At 56.8% G+C, this 21972-nt stretch overlaps 1 protein-coding gene across 8 annotated transcripts in view; it reads left to right on the top strand.

The window, feature by feature from the left end:
* MYO18A (myosin XVIIIA) overlaps window positions 1-21588 on the top strand; it is a 94046-nt gene extending 72458 nt beyond the window's left edge. For 4 of the 8 annotated variants that reach the window (XM_058676708.1, XM_058676707.1, XM_058676709.1 and 1 more), the window contains 17 exons: window positions 101-228; window positions 445-599; window positions 2165-2288; window positions 2370-2570; window positions 3138-3248; window positions 4050-4154; window positions 4452-4598; window positions 4944-5057; window positions 6417-6533; window positions 6686-6769; window positions 7175-7312; window positions 9047-9232; window positions 9575-9714; window positions 10428-10472; window positions 13500-13622; window positions 14791-16052; window positions 20259-20396. In XM_058676708.1, the coding sequence (XP_058532691.1) occupies window positions 101-228; window positions 445-599; window positions 2165-2288; window positions 2370-2570; window positions 3138-3248; window positions 4050-4154; window positions 4452-4598; window positions 4944-5057; window positions 6417-6533; window positions 6686-6769; window positions 7175-7312; window positions 9047-9232; window positions 9575-9714; window positions 10428-10472; window positions 13500-13622; window positions 14791-16048 (3176 nt within the window). In that variant the 3' untranslated portion in view covers window positions 16049-16052; window positions 20259-20396. Of the gene's footprint in view, window positions 1-100; window positions 229-444; window positions 600-2164; window positions 2289-2369; window positions 2571-3137; window positions 3249-4049; window positions 4155-4451; window positions 4599-4943; window positions 5058-6416; window positions 6534-6685; window positions 6770-7174; window positions 7313-9046; window positions 9233-9574; window positions 9715-10427; window positions 10473-13499; window positions 13623-14790; window positions 16053-20258 lie in introns of all 8 variants that reach the window. The other 4 variants (XM_058676712.1, XM_058676711.1, XM_058676713.1 and 1 more) reach the window with 2 other exon arrangements.
* The last annotated feature ends 384 nt before the right edge of the window (window positions 21589-21972 follow it).

The raw sequence follows: 21972 nt of genomic DNA, 5'->3' as shown, positions 1-21972 counted from the left end.
CTCTGCATCTTAGCTGACTCCACCTGTGGTTTCCCACTGCCTCTCCTTTCTTGGGGCTGTCCTCACCTCTGTCCTGCCACGTCTGCCCCCAACCTCACAGGTGGCGAGTGGCGGCTGAAGTATGAGCGAGCAGTACGAGAGGTGGACTTCACCAAGAAGCGCCTGCAGCAGGAGTTTGAAGACAAGCTGGAGGTGGAGCAGCAAAGCAAAAGGCAGCTGGAGAGGCGGGTAAGGCAATGGGTAGTGCCGGAGCCCATGCCTAGGAGGGACCATGTGCTGCCCAGCTGTCTGACCGGAGGCAGGCAGACCCTGTGAGGAGCAGGCCTCAGTACAGGCACCATTAGATCTCCTCACGTTCCCAGGATGACCACAACTCTGTGCCTCCCCTTTGGGTGTCCCCTTGCTCTCCATACTGCTGACTGTGCACCTCTCTGGACCCCCTAGCTTGGGGACCTACAGGCCGACAGTGATGAGAGCCAGCGGACCCTGCAGCAGCTGAAGAAGAAATGCCAGCGGCTGACTGGGGAGCTGCAAGACACCAAGCTACACCTGGAGGGCCAGCAGGTCCGCAACCACGAGCTGGAGAAGAAACAGAGGAGGTGAGTGGGCCCCTGCCCTGGACCCAGAGAATGTTCTAGAGCAGCCAGACAGGGCTTCCTCTAACTCCTCCTTGGGACCACCTCAGTTTGACTGGGGGCTTTGCCGGCGTGGTCACAGGTCCTGGCAGGTTAGCAGAAGTTCACTCCCAACCTCCAGGGGAAATGCAGACCAGATCTCCGTCAAAGGCCTGCACAGGCCTCCACGCTTAGATGTGCTCCCCAGGTGTGGACCTGTCACCGCCTCCATCCCTGCCCCCTGCCCCCACCCAGGCTAGCCCCAGACCTGCTTGCCTCAGCTACACAAACACTCTTACGACTCATGTCGTGGCTAAACTACCGCACCACTTTCATCTCATTACGGTAATGACTCAGAGGGGGGGGAGGGCAGCCTCACAGGAGAAAATCCAATCTAAATTAATTTCCCTGACTGTGGAAGGGAATGGGGTGCCTTTATTAGCAACATGGAGGAGCCCACACACCCTGGTAGCAGTGGGGGTCCCCGGCTCCCCACTAAAGGGGAAGGCTTCTCAGTAGAGGCACCCTTGCCTCTGGGGAGGGGCAGCCCTCCCAACCATGGCCCTCGGAGATCAGCCCCGGCTTCCCCGATACACCACCACCTTCCCCACTGGGCAGCCATCCACCCTGGGAAGGGCAAGGGGAAGCAGGAAGGCCTTGGGCTCGTTCCAGCACCCAAGGACCCCAGGATCTGCTTCCCTCCTCTCACACCCCACCTGCCCTCTTACACAAAGCCTGACACCTTCAGTGGGACCCCCCCCTTCTGAGCACCCTGATGCCAGAGCCATCCTAGCCTCCTTACCATGTTGCCACACTCCCCGCTGGGCAACTTATTAGCTTTCAGCCACCCGGGGTTCTCTTACTTTTCTCAGATGTGAAGTGGGAGTGGGGGGGGGGAGTTGTTCGATCTCCATGGGAACCTGTTAACTATTCAGGAACAATGTTAAGAGAAATTGCAGTCATGGTTCACTCCTTATTCAGAGTCAATGGGCGGGAAACCCGAGTCTAGGAAATGAAGGAGCGGAGACCCTGAGCTGTGTGCCCACTGGAGCACATGGGGGACTACTGGACCCACACAGGGGGTGTCCCAGGGACACGGACTGCTGGGGCAGGTAGATCTGGCCAGGGCCTAGCCCAGAGGCTGGCGCAGGAACCAACAGCTTTATCTGCAGTTGCCAAGTTACCCTGTATGGCGTGAGATGAGGTGGGACATCTACTTGTACTCGTTCTGGTTCCCATTCCTCCCTCACCCTCGCCCCTCGTTCTATTCTGTTGAAATAGAAGGTGGAGAGACCTGAGTCCTAAGGAGAGGGTCCCCTCTGCCTTTTCCAGGCTATGAGCCCCCTTAGTCCATCTTATAAAAGGGCTCATTCAGTGAATTGGCCCCCATCCCCAACCTCAGCCTGACCTGTGACCTCTGACCTTACCAGCACTCCCACGTGAGGACAACACACACTCACCCCAGCCTTGCAGGTGTCCTGTGCATGTCCGTGACACGAACTCTTGGCTGTCTTCCCTGCACATGACAGAGTTGCCCTGCACCCTTGCAGGTTTGACAGCGAGCTCTCACAGGCACACGAGGAGGCTCAGCGGGAGAAGCTGCAGCGGGAGAAGCTGCAGCGGGAGAAGGACATGCTCTTAGCCGAGGCTTTCAGCCTGAAGCAGCAGCTGGAGGTGGGTGGAACCTCCACCATCTGCAGATGTCCCATCCACCTCACCATCCAGCCCCAACCTTATCTTCTCATTTGCCCCCAGGAAAAAGACATGGACATCGCAGGGTTTACCCAGAAGGTCGTCTCCCTAGAGGCTGAGCTCCAGGACATTTCTTCCCAAGAATCCAAGGATGAGGCCTCTCTGGCCAAGGTCAAGAAACAACTTCGAGACCTGGAGGCCAAGGTCAAGGATCAGGAAGAGGAGCTGGATGAGCAGGCGGGGACCATCCAGATGCTGGAACAGGTGCCAGAGGGCTTGGCCAAGGGAGGGATGAGGTGTTGCCAGAGGTGCCAGCAACCCCACAGTCAACTCTGGGTAAGGGCCAGAGGAGGGCAGGATCCCATATCTATTCTATTTGCTCTCTCACTCACCTACTCAACAGAATGTTGAGTGAGCACCTGATCTGTGCCAGCCACAGTGTGAAGACAATTAAGCTCTCACAGAGATTTCTGCAAAAACACAACTTGATCAAGCTCTAGGAGTGAGGAGCATGGGACGCTCCAAAGGGCCCTGGGCCATCCCACCAGCTTGCCACTAAATCCCCCCAGTCAATTCAGGGAGCTGGAGCCTGCAGGCCAAGTGGAAAGGCTACAGAGCTGTCCCCACCCTCAACAGCCTGTCTGTGGGCCAATGCCAGACACCTAGTAAAGGGAGTTGCATTTCTAGAGAAGCTTGCTGCCTTGGAAGCAAGATGCAAGTCAAGGAACCTGGCTGGGTGCACCTGCTCTGAGATTTGAGAGGGCTGCGCGGCAGGAGAGGGTCAGCAGGCTGCTGAAAATGGAACCCTGGCCCCATTCTCAACCACTGCAGGCCAAGCTGCGTCTAGAGATGGAGATGGAGCGGATGAGGCAGACACATACCAAGGAGATGGAGAGTCGGGACGAGGAAGTGGAGGAGGCCCGGCAGTCCTGTCAAAAGAAGGTGAGGCACCTGGGCACTTAGCTGTCTCCTACACCACTGCTGCTTCCAAGTAAGGGCTGGCCTGCCTGCCTGCCTTCCTCTATCTCCCTCCCTCCCTCCCTTCCCCCCTCTCTCTTTCTTTCTTTTTAAATTCAATGTTGATCATTTGAGAGAAACCAAGGAAGATGGATGAGAAAGGGTGTTCCCTCACTCTTGGAGGGCCGAAGCCAGGAACTGGAAACTCAATCTGTGCCTTCCACGTGGGTGTTAGGAGCCCAGTTACTTGAGCCATCACCTCTTGCTTCCCAGCATCTGCCTTAGCAGGAAGCTGGGGTCAGGAACAGAGTCAGATGTCAAACTCAAGCACTAATAAGGGAAGGGGCATCTTATCCCGGTGTCTGAACTGCTAGAGCAAGCGTCTCTCCCAGCAAGAGGTTTGGTTTTCCTATCTTAGCCACGTGGTCTGCCATTACCTTGCTTGACCAAGGGTCTTGGGATGCTGGTGTTGGCTGGGGTGTGTTCTTTCCGAGTCTAGAGAAGCTTGGGCCCTTGAGAAGTGGGAATGTCCAGCTTTCTATGCCAGCACTCACCTTGCTAGCCACTCCACAGGCTCACCCTGCCATGAAGCCTCCTACTGTGGTTAAGGGGACTTCTGTGACTGGCCAGCCCCTCTCCCCTGCAGGCTGCTCTGAACTCCAGGGTCAGAGGTTAGGGATAGTCCAGGCTCGGCCCTGTTCCACTGGTTTCCTGGGCTGAGGGACCAGAAGGGAAGGGATCTGTGTGGCACTGGGCAGATGGGTCTGTGTCTCCTGGGCACCCCAGTTGAAGCAGATGGAAGTGCAGCTGGAGGAGGAGTACGAGGACAAGCAGAAGGTGCTGCGGGATAAGCGGGAGCTGGAGGGCAAGCTCACGGCGCTTAACGATCAGGTAAACACCTGCAGCCAGTGACCTGGGGGGGGGGGGGCTGCCAATGGGAAGCTGGGACCAGCGTAAGCAGAGAGGGCTCTGCAGCACCTGTGACCATCCCTAGGGGTGGGGCAGTCCTGTGCACTGGCACACCCCAGGCCTTTCTCACTGGCTGGCCTGATCCTGGCACTTCCCATGTCACTGCTCATATGGGGGCTATGGGATTGAGGTGAGGTGAGGGTGGACTTGTGGTAGACAGTAGGGAGACCCTGTGGTGCAGCCCGGAGTCCCCACTGCTGGTGTCCCCTCCCTTCCCAGGTGAGCCGGCGAGATGTTGAGTCAGAAAAGCGACTGCGGAAAGACTTGAAGCGCACCAAGGCCCTGCTGGCTGATGCACAAATCATGCTGGACCACCTGAAGAACAATGCGCCCAGCAAGCGGGAGATCGCCCAGCTGAAGAACCAGGTGCCCACTCTCTTTCACTCCCTCTCGCTCCTCTCAGCAGCTTTTGAAAGAGAGTGGTTGGTTAGAATCCACTCACAGCAGGCAGGTTCCCGAGGGTCTGTGTGCCATGCAGTGTGGTAGTGTGTGGTGTGGGTGTGGCCCGATGCTTGCCAGTCCCTGTCAGAGGAGGGGATGCCATTGTATCACAACACGGCCACAGTCCTGTGGTCTAAATGCATTGAGGAGGAAGGGGAGGAGAGCCGCTGGACTCCTCCAGCCCTGCCAGCAGCTTGCAGAGCCTCCAGCCTGCAGCGCAGCGGATGGCTGATGCCTCTCCCTGGGGCGGGGGGTGGGGCCTGTGTGCAGCTGGAAGAGTCAGAGTTCACCTGTGCAGCAGCTGTCAAAGCGCGGAAAGCCATGGAGGTGGAAATTGAAGACCTGCACCTACAGATTGATGATATCGCCAAAGCCAAGACTGCGGTGAGGGTGCAGTGGAGGCAGGGCAGGGCCCGGGGCGGGCGGGGGGAGCGGTGCTGAGGGAGAATGTAGCCGCGACAGTGGCTCCATGCACTCTGAACAGGTTCCTTCACCACAGGGCTCTCTGCCAGAAGAGCAGGCCTCCCATTCCCTGTCTCTCCCACTCTGAGCACAGGCCTTGGAGGGGGGCGGGTAGATGAGGGAGCCGGCCAGGGCCAGTCTCCCCGTTTAACCACCTGCCTGTGGGAGCTTGGCTGCAGGCCCCGACACCATAAATAAAGGCAGCTAATGTGGCTGAGGGATGTAAACAGGTGCCTGGAGATTAGCAGAAGCACCGATAAGAGGACGGGATGGCTCGGCCGCCCTCCCCTTTCCCTGCCCGGTCCACTGACAAGCCCAGGCGGCAGCTAATTAGAGCTCTTATTTAATGCCTCCCTTTTAATTTCCACCTCCCCCACTCGCTGCAGCCACTGGTAGCTCCTTGGGCAGGGCTCAGGGCGGGGAAGGAGGCCAGGCTGGGCGGTAGGCATCACAGCCCACTGGCCGCAGTCCCTCAGCTGCTGAGTGATGCCAGTCTCATGGGCTGGGCTTATTCCTGTGACATCCGTGCTCCCCTCAGCAGTTTTCAGGTGAGTAATTCAAATTCCTTAATTGTGTTAAAAAAGGCTGTTATAAAATTACCATTTTATTTAAATCCGAGTTCATAAATTCCTTGGCAGAGGCTTCCCCCAGTTCCCCACAGCCCAGTAACAAGATGGATGGGGCCGAGAAGGAGCCAACGCAGTCATTCTGGTTTGGAATTACAGGCTAATAGATTCATTCATTTCCTGAAGCTGCTGTTGGCTGTCTCCTCCCCTCCCCCAACCCCAGAAGTGGCCTGGCTGTGGGGGTTGGGCTGAGGGGAGTGGGCGGTCCCAGGGGGAGAGAGAATCCCAGCGAGGGAGCCAGGGAGTCCTCCTACTGGGCCTGAAGCAGCCAGTGTGCCGGTCAGGGCCTGGGCTGGCCGTGCCAGGCTGATGGGTCGTTTGTTCTGGGCAGGCTTTGTCTGCCTTCTCATTAGCCTCCCAGGAGCTGCCAGAAAGCAGCTGTCACTTAGCCCAGAAGCCCAGGGTCTGCCCAGGCTGCAGAGACAGCCTTTCCCGTCGCCATTCCCTTGGCCCAGAGCACAACACAGTTCTCTAAGCAGCCTTGGTCCTGGAGCCCTCTCCCCAGGGTGGGCCTGGTTCCCATGGTCCTCCCCAAATCTGGCCCCTCTCCTACCTATTCGAGTGATGTGGGAGGAAGCCCCGTCCTGCCACCAAGAGCCTTCGGGCTGGCACACTGGGCCCCCATGCCCTCTGATCCTTCTCTGCCTCCGTCCAGCTGGAGGAGCAGCTGAGCCGCCTTCAGCGTGAGAAGAATGAGATTCAGAACCGGCTGGAGGAGGATCAGGAGGACATGAACGAACTGATGAAGAAGCACAAGGCGGCCGTGGCACAGGTACCGCAGCTGTGGAGGCCATCCTGCAGGCCTCCCCCAAGGCCCCCAGTGCAACCACTTCTCTGTGGGCCCCGGATCCTTCGTGTGGGCTGGGAGCTGGACACTTGTTTACAGAGGTCCCTGCACCCCAATGCCTTCACCCCCTTCTCCAGGCCTCTCGGGACCTGGCTCAGATGAATGACCTCCAAGCTCAGCTTGAAGAGTCCAACAAGGAGAAGCAAGAGCTGCAGGAGAAGGTGGGAAGCGGGCTCTCCTAACGGAGAGAGGGTGAGGGACCCCACAAATGGGGAGGGCCCCCACATTCCCGGGATGGAAAACCAAGCACTTCTCTCTGCCACAGGCAGTACAGGTTGATGGAAGGAGCTGGGCTTGGAGCTCCATCACCACAACAGACGTTTTGGCTTTGGTGCCTCGTTTGTGTGTCTGTTGGCTCTCTGGGTCTTAGGTTTCTCCTTTCTCTCAGAAGCCAGAATCTGTGCCAAGCCCTGGGGTAGCTGGAGAAGCCCCCTCCCTCCACTCTGCCTCTGTGTCCTGCCCTGCCCCAGCCTTCCGGTCCACTGTGGTGACACCCTGGCCTGACTCCTCACACCTCCCTCCCTGGGCTCAGTTCTTTTCTTTCCATGGCGTCCCTTCCTCCCCAGCTACAAGCCCTCCAGAGCCAGGTGGAATTCCTGGAGCAGTCCATGGTGGACAAGTCCCTTGTGAGCAGGCAGGAAGCCAAGATCCGGGAGCTGGAGACCCGCCTGGAGTTCGAAAGGACCCAAGTGAAACGGCTGGAGGTGGGTCTGCAGCGATCGGGCCAAGGCTGTCCCTGACAGCCAGCTGTAACCTGAGCAGCCAAGAGCCACGCATGCTCGGCTTGCATGCTCTGCTCCACGGAGCTGGGCAGGCCCCGGGCGCCCCTCTGAGGCCCCGCCAAGCTGCTGGGCTTGCTGCAGGAGCGGGGGGCCTCCATGGGCGCCATGGAGCCAGCCTGCTTTATATTCCGTTTCCGTGCTTGCTTTCTGCCAAGGGACCAGAGCAGCTTAGCTTTTCGTCTTCATATTTTCCTGCACACGCGCTCCCCCCATCCCCACCCCGCCTGTCCCCCTGCACGCTGGCAGGGTCATAAATATGCAGCGGGCGGCAGCGCTTGTGTGAGGGCTGAAGTCTCTGCTCTCATCTTGCCGCACCTCCTCTCCCCTGCCTGGCGATGCCCCTTTTCCCTCACTCCTTCCCACTCTTCCTGCCTCTGCCTTTGCCTCTTCTCCATCCGCACCTGACCGCCTTTCCCTTTGCACGTTTTTCCTCTCAGGCTGACACTCTCCCAGTCTGTTCCCCTTCTCCCCTCTGCTCACCTCCATGTTCTTCAGTCCTACTAGCCCTCTGCCCTGCAACTTCCAAGCTCTCTCTTCCTCTCACTTTCCCAGCACAGCTGAGAGAGGAGGTGAGAGGCAGCAAAGCACTCTCCCTGGCTTGCCCCCTCTTCCTTGTGCTTCTAGGCTCACCCACATTGGCCTACGCCCTGGCTGTCAGGGCTGGGTGCTGCAGTCGCACTGTGGGGGCCGAGCATCCTCCTGCCTTCCACATCGATGCAGGGTAGGGGTGGAAACAGGCAGGTGTTGATGTTCTTGTTGTGAGCAGAAGGTGTGATGGCCTCTGGTTGAGGCCCTAGTCCCCAGGAAAACTAGACTACATGGGGGCACAGTGGCTCATTTTCTGCCCACACAACCCCAGGGTGAGGATCATATTTTGAAGCCCACTTTACATTAAGGTCTTAGCAGGCCGCCCAAGGGCATGGAGCTGGGGGCAGGCAGATGAGCCCCTGGGCCAGCAGCTGCAGGGCCCACCTACTGGACTTGTACCCTTTGCTCTGGGACCTGGTCCCTTCCTTCTACTCTGTCTCTCAGAAAGGCAAGCTTGTAGTCCAGATTTGTCAGTGTTAACCACACATGGACTGAGTCTGGCATTTTAGATACGTGGAGGGAGGCTTGGGGGCAGACAGTAGTAACAGGAGGGTCAGTGCTAGATGCAGGGTCCTTCTCTTCTGCCTCTGCATTGTCTTCTGGCAACTGCTTGCTCTTTATCCTGCTGCAGGGCACAGGAGTCACCCCTGCTTAGTCACCTTCTAACCCTAGAGCCCTCAGGGAGGCCCCTCACCCCTGAGCACAGCATCTATCTTTTGGGATCAGGGTCTCAGAGAAAAGCCCTGCTGAGCAGGGAGGGCCCAGCAGCAGGCAGGCCCAGACCCACCCAGGGCCTACTGTCCATGTGGATACTGCTGATGATGGGAACAGCACACTCATCTGCTGAGGGGCCTTCAAGATCTCTCTCCCCCTTACTCGGTCCTCAAGGACCCACTCTCCCTACAGCAAAGCAAAGGAAGCTGCTGAGGGTTTGAGCTTCTTTCCTGCCACAGACAGTGAGTAGTGGAGCCAGAGCTGGGCCCCAGGGCTCCTGACACAGAACCCTACCTCAGCCTGCCTCTCTCTCTGCCTGGTTGATGGACCCGTCTTCCCCTTCTGTTGATCCAGGGCCTGGCCAGCCGACTCAAGGAGAACATGGAGAAGCTGACTGAGGAGCGGGATCAGCGCATTGCAGCCGAGAACCGGGAGAAGGAGCAGAACAAGCGGCTTCAGCGGCAGCTCCGGGACACGAAGGAGGAGATGGGCGAGCTTGCCAGGAAGGAGGCCGAGGCGAGCCGCAAGAAGCACGAACTGGTATTGCTACCCCTACACCTCTATGGGGCCTCAGGAAGCCCCCTGAGCAGCTACTGGACGTCCAGCTCCCTGCAGGCTAGTGGGGAGCAGGGGCTGGGAGTTCTCCGTTAGAGAACTGAAGGAGGGAGGAGCATGACCAGAGATTGGCTCAGGGATGATCCCGGAGTCTCCAGCAGGTAGGGCCAGTCCTCCACAGCCCAGCACAGCAGAGCAGGGAGGCTGTGCAGGTTTTAAGCAACTCTCAGGCAGCTCCTCCAGCCAGGGGAGACACGAGCGGGTTTCTTCCTGGGTGGCTGGGGCAGGCCCCGGCACTCCACACCAAACCGCCCACCTCCCTCCTAGGAGATGGACCTGGAGAGCTTGGAGGCGGCCAATCAGAGCCTGCAGGCTGACCTGAAACTGGCATTCAAGCGCATCGGTGACCTGCAGGCTGCCATTGAGGATGAGATGGAGAGTGATGATAACGAGGACCTCATCAACAGGTGGGGGCACCCTCCATGGCACCTGCAGCCTGCCTGGAGGCCTGATGATACCCTGGGACCAGGCCTCCAGGTAGAACCACCGCCTGTCTCCCCATTACCAAGCCACCATCTCACTCTACCCTGGCTGCCAGAGTCCGGCTGGCAGGGGCTGAAGAAGGCAGATACTGTCCCCGCTGTCTCCATCCCCTCCCTACTGCCTCCTGAGGACCCAGCTCCCTGCCTTTGCCTGTCTGAGATGAGTTATCCCCCCACTTAGCCGCGTTTCCAGTGGCGCCTGTCCACTCTGGGGAGAGCAAGATTTAAAGGCTACAGTGCCTTGTTACCATCCCAGAGATTTGCTCGCATAAAACCCACCCAGGGAATGGTTTAGGAGAGAGGGAGAGATTTGCTGTCTTACGCTGTGGACAAAGTCTTGGGCTGAGAAGAGCAGCAGAGTGGCAGGGGGAGGTAGGAGGGAAGAGGCTCTGGCCCTGGAGAAACTCTCAAGACCTGTACCCCTCCTGGGAACCTACTCTGATGTGAGGGGGCAAGCAGGATACCAGTGCCAGAGGCTGTGGTCACTCCTCCCCTTCTCCCCCGCCCCCAGCCAGGCAGAGCCAGCTGTTGCTGAGGGAGGAGGAGGCCTCAGCTGAGGGGTCCACCTGGGCCTTCCCATTGATGATCCCATCTGCTTCCTCCGGCCCCCTTGCCCACCATTTTCTTTCTGTTTCCAGTTTGCAGGACATGGTGACCAAGTATCAGAAAAGAAAGAATAAACTGTGAGGACCAGAGCGCATGTGCTCTCTGCCTCTCCTCGCGGGTGTCTAACCACCCCTAACCCTGGGCTCCCCGCTGGGCCCCCACTGCATGCCGCACGCATGGCCACACGGCCTCCCACACTCTGTCCCTTGCTGGTCTCTAATACTAACACCGCAGACTCTGTCCTTAAGCTGAACCCCAGCCGGTGCAGAATTGTGCTCCTCTGGAAGTCCAGAACTTGCTGGACTCCACCCTTGGTGGGCAGGATTGGAGGGCCCCATCAGAGAAGGGGGCTCGGCCCCATTTGGTGGGACCCAGCCTGCCTTGCTGAGTCCAACCCTCTGCACCCTCACCCGCCTCCCTGGTCTGGGTCTGGGCAGTACTTAATCAGCATCCTTGGGCTCCTGTGCAGCCAGCGCTGCCATAAAGAAGAGGATGTGCTTTGTCTTAAAGGTCCAGTCCACCGCCTTCTCTTGAAGGGCTGGAGAAGGCCCTGACAGTCCCTTTGTGGGGAGGACTCATTCAGGCAGCTCATCAGGGCTTCTCTGCTGTTGCTGCTCTGTTCCCTGCGGGCACCTTGGGCAGAGGGACCAAGGTACCGTGTCAGTACTGTCGGGGAACAGGAAGCCAGGGACACCCACCCCTTCTCCCTGAGCGGGAGCTGAACAGCAAGTGCATAGGAACAAGGCTGTGGGCAGGGTGGGTTTGGGAAGCTGGTTGTTCTCTTGTAGCATTGTTCCCCCATCCCCCACCCCCACCCACCACCACTCACTCTTGCCTGGCGTGCCTCCTCCCCTGGTCAGGATGGGTTGGCGCCAGTGCAGGGGACTCCAGGAGAGCTAATGATAAATGTAATAGTGTGTAACAGTGATAGAGGGCCGCTGGAGCCCGGTTGTCACACACAATTAATATCCCCTGCCGTTCTGTCTCCGTTTGTTTGTTCCCCTGTGATTCGGCTCCCAGTTAACTAATAGCACATGAGCCCGGACATAAATTGTATTTGACGCGAGGTTTAATTCCGGCCATTTAAAATTTCAACTGCCCCCTGAGCCTGTCTGCCCCTGGAGTTTGTTTACGGGCCTGATTATTTAAGGAAAAGAACCCAAACATTGTCCAGATGCCTACAGCTGAAGGAAAGGCATGAGCAGGCAGGGCAGCTCCTTAACCCCTTCTGAATGGAGGGACGAGAATTTGTATTGTGGACCCACAACCATCAGTCTCCAGTGTGTTCTGGCCTTGCCATCCATGGGCAGTAGGGCTGCCAGGGGCTGATAAAATGTACACTGAAGAGGCCGTTCTATACCACTGCCAGGCGTACGCATCCACACACATGTGCACACGCCTCAGCCTGCACTCATGCAGGCACATGAAGACATCCATTTTTGAGCCGGCTCACAGTGATGGTAGAGAAGTGATGTGGCTCCTTCCTTAGTTACCCTGGGCCCCAGCTCCAAGTTATCGAGCGAGTGTGCTAAGGCGGGCAGAAAAATAATGTTTCGATTTACTTAGAGATACAGTTGTTATTGCCATAACCTTAATGAAAGCAGTAAACAGCACGGTATTAAGGGAGATTTATACAGAAACGCTTTTAACATGTAGACATAGATTTTGCGATGCATACAGCACCTCCTTTCTAAAGGCAATCAATATGGTTATGAACAGCGGTGATAAATTACAGGTTCCGGAGCTAGAGAGGGAGGTTTTTTGCACGGGTGCATAAATCAGGTGGCATTGGCGTTCCGTGGGGGCTTGCACACTGCAGTAAATCTGCTGGGCTCACACAGGCACACAGCTTGCATTAGTGGATATGGGACTGTCTGGTAAACTCCTGGTTGACTGGGGCATCAGCCAGCCTCATCTTGGTTCCCATTGTGTATGTGACGGAAGCTCATAGCATATGCCTATTTATCTGCATTCTTCCTCTGTACCCCACCACCACACACCCAGCCATCATGAAGTCAGGCTCGCTCACAGTTCCAGAACAAGGTCTGGTGGCTTCCCTGTGTGTGTGTCTCAGTGTGTGTGTGCGTTGTGCGTGCCTGTGTGGCTATTTATTCAGGAACATAATTCAGGAATGGGGCTGTTCCTGTTGACACAGATGAAAGGAAATTTACATCAAGGAGAAATACTAGCCTATCAATGGCAGGCGAACTTAGAGAGCAGGCATTTTGCAGGATTTTAGAAGCATCTGCAGACAGACGCTATCTCCAGACCCCAACTGCTTTGTGATGAGGCTCTCTTTAACTCCTATGGGTTTTCTGAAAGTGCTAGGGTCAGCGTGGCCTGAAGCAGCACCAGGGAGCAAGGGCTGTAAACTCATGGATGTAGGCTGCCTGACGGGAGACAGAGAAATTGGGAGAAACAACCCCAAATGGGACTTTATGCACCCACATGGGTCTCTAGGGGCAATTCTGTCTTGGAGCTGTTGTTAGTTCCTTGGCAAATGCTAATTTTCCCATCACCCCAATCTCCATCCTCTTTTTTTTGTTTGTTAAGGGCCAGGGAGGTTGGCTGGGCTGCAGGGTGGGTCTAGGACATGGCCTGGGCTTCCTTAACCCAGTGCCCAGATGGCTGATGCTATGAGCCAGGGAGACCTCCAAGTGCAAACTAAGTGGAAGTCACGTACAGCTTGTAGCCTGGGTCTTGGAACAAAGGCATAGAAAATGGTAGCAACCATCCCCCCAGTTTGGGGAGTGGCAGATGGGAAACCTCAGAACAAGCCTCACAGAGTAGCTGAATGGCCCAGGATACCTCCTTTTAAGCAAAAACCACATGGCTGTAGCTGATGAGCAGGGTGGTCTTCTGTCCTCATTGGGTGGTTGGCTGCTTGTCATTGAGGGCACCTACCATGTGACCTACTGAGCAGGGCAGGCTTCTAGGGGTGGTGTGCTCACCTAACTTCTCGTTCTCCTTCCCATCTCACAACGTGCATGCCACCTGCCCTTGCCCTTTCTATGTCCTCGTCCCCCTGCAGCTCTCCCTCCTGGGCAGCCGGGGCTCACCTCCCACCCAACCTTGTCCATTTTCCTGCTTTCTCCTTCTAACAGTGAGGGAGACTCGGATGTGGACTCAGAGCTGGAGGACCGGGTCGACGGGGTCAAGTCTTGGTTGTCAAAAAACAAAGGACTGTCTAAGGCAGCCTCCGATGATGGCAGCTTGAAGAGCTCGAGGTGAGTGGGTGGTCGTGTGTTGGGAGGGAAAAGCCATCTCAGGCTGCCAGAAACAGACGGGCAGCACTGTGATGCCAAGAGGACAGGCCTCATGCCATCCGCACTGCTCACCTGGCATCTGTGAGGGCTGGGTGTGTGCTCCTCATAGGAGGAGCTCGGCCACTGCTTAGCCAGGGGCTGTGTCTCCCTTGTTCTTGCCAGGTAATGTTTTCTTCCTAGGCAGGAGGCTTGGGTTGGTACAAGTTTACCTTCATTCCCACATACCCACTCAACAAATGTTGGTTGAACTACCTGGCTGAATCTCAGCTGTCTTAATAGGAAGGACTAGCAGCAAAAAGACACTGGTTCCCCTGACTGTGGTTCCAGCCACAGGCACACTGCTGTCTTGCTCTGCCCGTTCTCTTCTTCCTCCCGTCTTTTCATTGCCGCCCACCCGCCAGGCTTCCTGCAAACACCCATTCGCTGGAAGAACTTGCTGCTCTGCCTTCCACACGGTTGTGGTATTAGGATATTGGGTCTCGGTGCCCCTTCCCCATCCTTAGCCACTGGCCAGGCTGGAAGTCTCCTTGACCGTTCTCCTGCTGTCCCGTTACACAGGGTCCCTTCCCCCCACCCCCCGCCTCAGGCTGACTCTGCTCCTCCAAAGCACCCTTCCCACACCTTCCCTAGACAGCATTTAGGCTGAGTAGAACAAGTACTACCGCTCCCCTCTTGTCTAGCTCCCCAGAGGCCACTTCCCCAAGTCCAGCCACTCACCCCAAGCAGCCAGCAGACCCCCCTCTAATTGGTTTAATTTATTTGGCCAAACAACATTTTGTTATTGCAGATAATGCTGCTTTCCCCGCCCCACTGCCGTTCACCACGGCATAGCACGAGGCTCCAGGTAGTTGACAATGAAATAAATTGAACTAAACGTTTTAGAGGGGGAAAAGTGATGAAATAGAACAATAGTCTAATTTACATGACATTCTCCATGAAGCTATTTTCACTGACGCAAATTATTTTGCTTCATTTCCTCCGACGCTCTCTCCACCACTCTGCCAGGCTGCTGCGTTTTCTCTCCCCTTTGCCTCCCACCCCCTGGGTCTTGATTCTCCAGGTTTAATGCTTGCTCCTCTCTCTCTCTCTCTCTCTCTCTCTCCCCCCTGCTGGGCCTTCCCTCCCACAGATCGGCCCTCAACATGCTCCCTAAGGAGGGCAAGGGGGTGGAGGATAGGCCGGCCTCTGTGCTGAGCTCCCTGAGCTACCGGAAACGGCTCACCCTAAAAGACTCCATCGGGGGCAAGGGGGATGAGGACTCGCTCTTCTCCACGCTGAGCGAGCGGCCGGCCTCCCCTGAGAGGCCCCCCCGGAGGCCCCGCACCTCTGGGCCCCGGAAAGACCCTGACGAGTGCAGCTCCGTGTTCTCCTCCGAGGCCGGGAGCCGAGCCGGCCGCCGGCTGGAGAAGCGCTGGGGTTCAGACATGGATGGGGCTTCTGTTGTCTCCGCACCCGTGAGCCGGGCCTCCTCGGCCACTCGGCAGGGATCTGGTGAGGAAGGGGCCCGCTCCTCCCTGAGCTTCTCGTTGTCGGGGTCTCCGAGCGCCCGTCGCAGCACCTCCCGCCTTGACAGCCTGCCCAGGACCATCAGCCCTTCCTCAAGCCGGGTCTCTGGCCTGGGCCGTGACAGCCCTGATTCACGCCTGTCCTTGGGCCGGAGCTGCCTGGATGAATGGGATGATGGAGCCAGTGTGGCCTTGAGCGAGGCGCACTCCCAGTACAGTCACCCATCACTGGCCCGCAGTCTGTCCGTTCCACGTGGCTTGACCTCTGCCTCTGCTGAGCCTCAGGGCGCCAGCAGCCGCCCCGTGAGCCGCCGCTCCTACCTGGACCCTGACCTGGAGGCTGCCATCAACGAGGTCTTGAGCTACAAACCTGTCCCGTTCCAGCGGAGCAGCCTAGAGCCTGACTCTGAGGATGATGACCGGAAGAGCATCCAGAGTGCCCGGAGCGCTCGGCTCGACCCCCCTGAGCGAGCCACCGGCATCCGCCGTTCAGCCTCCGCAGCGGACGTGTCCCGGTCTCGCAGCGGCCGCAAGAGCCGCAGCAAGCACAGGAGCAGAAGGAGCAGCTCCAGCTCCAGCTCCGGAGACTCCTCAGAGCACAAGTGGCGCAAGAAGGGGCGCTCCAGGAAGAGCAAGAAGTCCAAGTCGAGAAGGAAGAGAACCGAGTCCTCCTCCTCCTCCTCCTCATCCTCCTCCTCCTCCTCGTCGTCCAGTGGCTCGACTGTCTCGAGCCACAGCCGCTCAAGCGTGAAGAAGGGCCCAGCAGTGGAGAGTGAGGAGGCTGGGCGGGCCCAACGGCCATCGAGGAAGGAGGAGAAGAAGCGTAAGAAAGAGGTGGACAGCCTGATGATGCGCTACCTGTATCGGCCTGAGAGCGACTAGTGCAGTAGGTGGCACCTGACATGGAGTGCAGCATGGCGTGTCCCTCCCACCAGTGTGAACTAATGCTCCCTGCCCCCGCTGGCCACTATCTCAGACCCCACTCCTGCCTTCCTCCTGGGCCACCTGGCCTCGGAGGTACCATGGGAACCAGGGGTCAAGTTAGGCAGTTAGCCAGTTGGCTGAACTCCCTGCGGGTAGTGGTAATTACCCTGAGCTAGGGGATCAGTCTAGATCCCCAGCACGCCTCATTCGCTTACTCCTCAAAAGCTCATACCAAAGATCTCCTTAGTTCATTACATAGATGAGAGCTCTGAGGCTTACAGTGGTTAAATCACTTGCCAAGGTCACACAGCTGGGAAGTGAGGTGGTCGGGATAAGAATGGAGTCTTGCTCCGATGTCTCCACGTGGCCCAATGCAGGGGCCATGGGGTTTGTGACGTGACTGTATGCCAGGCAGCACCCTTTCAGGTGGTGCTTGTCCGTGGCCCTAACAGGCTGGCCTCAGGTTAGTGTGTCAGTGGCCATAAGCTACTGTGGAGCTTTTGCTCAGTTCTTCACCTGCCACCCTGCAGAGCCATCTCCCTTCCTGGTAAAACTCTGAGGACAAGGTTCACAGGCTGCAGCCCACGTGGCACCGCAAGCACCCCATGGCAGACCCTGGAGACGCCTGACTCCCTCACCAATTCTCCTACCCACATCCCCCATGTGGGCGTCCCCTTGGCACTGCTTATCTTGTGAAGCTCTAATGAATAGAAATTAGCACCTACTGAGTGACAGTCCCCTCCCAGCTCTCCTTCCTCCCCCGGCTCTCCTCCCATGGGGAGAGAGACCTGGCAGTAGGCCCCTTTCTGCACACACCCCCCACTGTAGAAGAAAGGCAGAGCCTGACTCACTGGGGGCCCATTGTTGCCAGTTCCCTTGGTGGGTGATGACATTTGGCTCACCCCAGTTATGTCAGGCATAGTCCCTTCCTAGGGCAGGGCTGGGAGTCAAGTTTGCTGCTTCCCAGGAGGTAGAACTCCCGAGTGCAGCCCCCCTGGGGCATAACTATTTGTGTCCCATGTGCATGAACTAACACACTCCCGTCGCATGCTTGTGCTGTGAAGCAGCTGGATCTGCTTTACATGTGTTTTACCACAAGAGACCTGTGTGTAAAGAAGTGCATGGGACCAGAGCTGCTTGGAGATGGCTAGTGGGATGGGAGGATGTGGCACTCAAACCCAGACCAGACTCGTGACCGGCTTGTTCTTCAAACCTGAGCTGCTTAGAGACCAACCCCTGGGCTCAGCCCTGCAGTGTCACTCCCCCCTGCATCGGTTGCAGGATACTCCAGAGAAAAGCATCACCATTGCGTTAGGAGCCAGCCATTGTCCGTTCCACAGGCAGAAAGACAGGGGTAACAATATTTGTTCTAGCATCTCAGCCTTTCCCTTCCAGTCCCGGGCAGGAAGTCAGCTGATGGACCAAGGGAGGGAAAGGTCTAAAAGCTCAGAGGGCCTGACCCTTCTGTGCGCTGTGCCCTCCCCTCCAGAAGCAGACACAGCCCTGGCCGGGCCATCCCACACCCGACGCAGGACTGACAGGTTTCAGGCCCTAGTGCCTTCAGCCCACTGCAACCCTTGACCCCAGCTCCAACAAAAGATAGGAAGCCTGCTCCTGCCACCAGCCAGCCACACGGTCCCACCAGGTCTCCAGGAAGCCACCACCACTCAAGAGCAGGATCTGGATCGTGCTGAGCTGGGCAGAAGCACACTTCGGCAGAACCCAGCTAGTGACACACAGAGCCAGCAGGGAAAAAGGGTCTGTGGAGGGAGGTCCTTGCCAACACATTAACCGATTTGGGGGGGCGGGGCGAGCAGAACTGTCGCTTAGCTTCCCATCTGGTAAGCAGGAACAGCGAGGATTTGGAACGCGGAAACACAGCATCCATAGCAAAGTCGAGGGGAGGGGAGCTGCCACCCCAGGCTCTCTCCCAGCAGGAATTAGCTTATTTACCAAATTGTTTGTGACAGCGCTGAGAAGGAGACACCGGCTTGTGGGGCGACGGAAAGCTTTTTAAACAATTTGGTTAAAATGTTCAAATTGCCAGCACCGGCTCCCACTCTAAAGAGGAGACGAGTTGCCCATTGTGGGATCTCTGGTGCCTGTGGCTGTAGAAGCCACTGTGGAGACTGGCCAGAGAGCACCCCAGGGGCATACCCAGGTGACCTGACTGCTCCACAGCTCTGGCCACCTGGGCCACTGCCAGCATCTTACCGGAACTGTGTATCCAAGCCTTGAAGAAGGGGACGACCTGGGTGAAGAGATTCAGCTCTCAGCACCGACTCATCTGCATCTGGAGCCCCGCCCCCACCAGGCACCCCTGTGCCTATCAGCAGACTTCCCAGTGCCCAGAAAGTTGACGTTAAAAAAAAAAAAGACAAGATCTGCCTTCCACTAATTTAGAATTCAAACAGCCCTAAAGCTAAAATAGCCCCACTTTTTTTTTTCTGATGTTATACAGTCATCACGGAGCTTCGTAATTTTGTCCCAGAGACACCCCAGAGTCCTTAAGTGCCTCTGGCCCATCCAAGTGAGACTCATTTATGTTCAGTCTGGTTTGTATGAAATGTGTTTTGTGCTATTCCGGATCCTTTAAAAATGGTAATTCATTCATGAGAAATACGGTAACTATTAACCAGGCGGTCCCATCCCTGAACCACTTTGCATAATTTGAACATGGATTCTGTCTGCCTCTTCCTCCCCACCTTGGGATGCAGAGAATTCAGCTTTCGTCTCTTTCCTTCTAAGGTCACCCCATCCAGCAGGACAATGGGGTGCCCTCTCAGAGGCTTTGCAGTCTGAGTCCCCATTCAGGTTCACATCCAGGCCTTATGATCTTGGACACAATGCCTTGTCTCTTTGAATCAGCTTCCTTGTAATACTTCCCAGGGTCATGATACAGAATCAGATGGCAGAGCTAGGATGCCTAGGTTCACGGCTCCTACACAGAACTCTGTGCCGCCTATTGGATCTCATGGAAACCTTGGAGAAAACCAAGAATGTGTCTTTCTTGGTGAAGCCCCGCCTTCCTCCTTGCGTTTGGGGCTGAAACTCTCAAAGGGCCAGGAAACTGGAATCTTCTCATCTTTTTTAAGATTTGTTCATTTTTATTGGAAAGGCAGATCTACAGAGAGAAGGCAATTTAGAAAGAGAATGATGCTGGTTCACTCTTCATGAATGGCTGGAGCTGAGCTGATCTGAAGCTAGGAGCCAGGAGCTTCTTCCAAGTCTCCTATGCGGGTGCAGGTTCCCAAGGCTTTGGGCCATGTTCTACTGCTTTCCCAGGCCACAAGCAGGGAGCCGGCTCCCATATGTGATCCCACTGCTTGCAAGGCGAGGATTTAGCCATTGAGCCATTGCACTGGGTCCTTTCCTCACATTCTTAAGGCAGAATTACAGGCAGTTGGACTCCCAGAATTCCTGTGTACAGGAAATACATAGAAGATGTGACCCTGTCTTCCTTTGTCAGGTGTCAGAATCTGACTCCCTGCGGGGGGCCAGGCTGCTCCACACACAGGACAGCTGGAGCCACAGTGCCCAGAGCCTGATGAAGGTTCCACGGTGCTGGGTGGTCATGCCAAGAAAAGGGATCATTCCCTTTAGGCCACACTGAAATGTGCCTTGCCATCCCTACTACCTGAGCCTGTATACCTCGTAAGAAATTCTCACAGGACTTACGAAGTCAGGGTCTAAGAAAGACGTGGGGAAGGAGGAAAACACCTCCTCACAGAAAAACCGGAACCTCTTTAGGAATAACTTGTCCAGGAGCCCCACAGCTCTTAGTCATAGACCCCCACCAAGGCCTGGGTAGGTCATGCACCTTCTGGGTATTGGATGTGTAGAATCCCGAGTTCCACCCAGGAGCTGCTAGATCAAAATGTCCAGGGCAGAGGATCCTGATGTCCCAAGCTCACTCATGTCTGAGCCCCATGTGTGTCAGCATCCCTTTCCTGGGATTTTTTTTTAATCTTTCGTGGGGTAAAGCCACTTGCCCCTTGTGCTGTTTGCAGTGCCTTCTAGGTAAAGCCAGGCTTGGTTTCTGCTTGGCCCTGTGTTGCTCTGGTTGGGGGTCTGACAGGCTCTGCTGCTCTCCTTAGAGGCAGGGGCTTTGGTGCTTGAAGGGGAGGAGGGATACTCACCTGTGTCTTTAACCTTTCTTGCCCTGCAGCCCCACCGGCTACTGGAAGTCCCCTGCCCATGACCGGTCAGATGATGAGCCCGACCCCGTCGACAGCACCTCCAGAGCCCAATACTCCCATAACTATACCAGCGACAGCGACACAGAGGCCAAGCTGACAGAGACCCACGCATAACCCTGGGGAGCTGTTTGCAGCCCAGGAGGTGGCAGTGAGGGGCATCAGTCCCTACCCCCCAGCTGACTGCTGCTCTACATGGAACATGCTGACCCCCTTCAGCGTGGGGTGGCTCTCCACCAGGCTGTGGGTGTCTGACGTCACCACACGGAAGAGGTGGGAGAGAGTTTCTGAAAAGAACTGTGGACTCCTCCCTTCCTCAAAGCTGCAGCACCGCTGGCTTGCACCCTGGCCCATGGCACCGTCTTGCCAGGTGACCTGGCGCCTCATGGAGTTGGCCCACTGACCTCCGGCTTGGGGCCTCCTGCTCAGGGACGGAGGACTGGGACAGTCTCAGTTGCCGGTCCACCCGGAGGAGAGGGCGAGGGCTTTCTTTTCTCAGTGCCTGCTGTCTTTTTACTTTTTAATTTAAATCCCCAACCTCTCCATAGCAGCTGCATCCTTGGGAGTGGGAGGGGGCGACGGCAGCAGCTGGGCCTCCCCCCACCCACACCCAGGGAACCACCGGGAAATCTCCTCTCCAGGCTTCACTCCTGGGAAGGCGGCCCCTTTCTCTGCACAGCTGGAGAGGCTGCCGGGCAGAATCGGGAACTAGCATCCAAGAGTCAGCTCGGGGAGAGCCCTCAGGTGCTTCTGGTTGGGGCCAAACGAGCCCCACGCAGAGGGGAAGCAGTGCACCAGCCCCCCTCGCCCCTCCCCGCTCAGCAGTGTGTGAAGTGCAATGACCTATTTAAAAGAAAACCCATTCCACCTATGCGAGCCATGGGACTTAGCACTGCCTCCCTCCCACCCCTGTCCTCTTACAGCCTGGGCTGTAAGCTCCCCATGAGAGGGAAGGTCTGGGGCTAAGGGCTGGCCAACGGAGGAACTGGAGGGGGCTTGCTGGCCAGTGCAGAGGAGGACTGGATATGAGTTCCTGCCCTATGACCTGAGCCTGCTTTCTTTTCTTTTTCCCATCTCCCTGCCCCCACATTCTCCTCCCAGACTGGACTACCTGCAGTCTGAATGGCCCAGCCCCCACCCCAAAGGTTGTCCCACCAGCTCCTCCAGGGGCCCAAGGGCAGTGTCTGGTGCTGCTTCCATCTGCTGTCTCGTTGTCTCTTGCAATTGATTTGGACTCCCTGGCCTGTGCTCTCTCCCCCGCTTCTCTGAGGTATGGAATAAAGGTCCTTTTCCTCCTGATGATGCTGACTTCCTGCTGTTGCTTCAGGCCCAGGGACAGTGGTCTGAGAGTGTGGAGAACTCATTCTGCCCTCTGCTTCTCAGAGAGCTTTGGCAGCTCCCTCAGGGCAGGTGGAGGTGAGGGATGGGATGTGCGAGGTGTGGTTCAGATTGGCACAGCCTCAGCTTAGTTCCACTACTAGTCATGCTAGTAGCGGGACTGACTCCCTGCTGTCTGCAGACTGCTTCCTTGCTCTGTGCACCCACATGAGTCAGGCCTCTGCTGGACAGAAAGGAAAAATCCAACACCAACCTCCACTACCTTGGCCTAGGGTGAGAGGTCTTTGTCCACATCCAAAAATGTGAGTGTTCATTTGCTCAGCTTTGGAAAAGTATTTCACGGCTGCC

This window comes from Ochotona princeps, chromosome 17 (assembly GCF_030435755.1).
Source record: "Ochotona princeps isolate mOchPri1 chromosome 17, mOchPri1.hap1, whole genome shotgun sequence".
Taxonomy (NCBI): domain Eukaryota; kingdom Metazoa; phylum Chordata; class Mammalia; order Lagomorpha; family Ochotonidae; genus Ochotona; species Ochotona princeps.
Note: the sequence above shows the minus strand (reverse complement) of the source record. Positions and strands in the feature narration are given on the sequence as shown.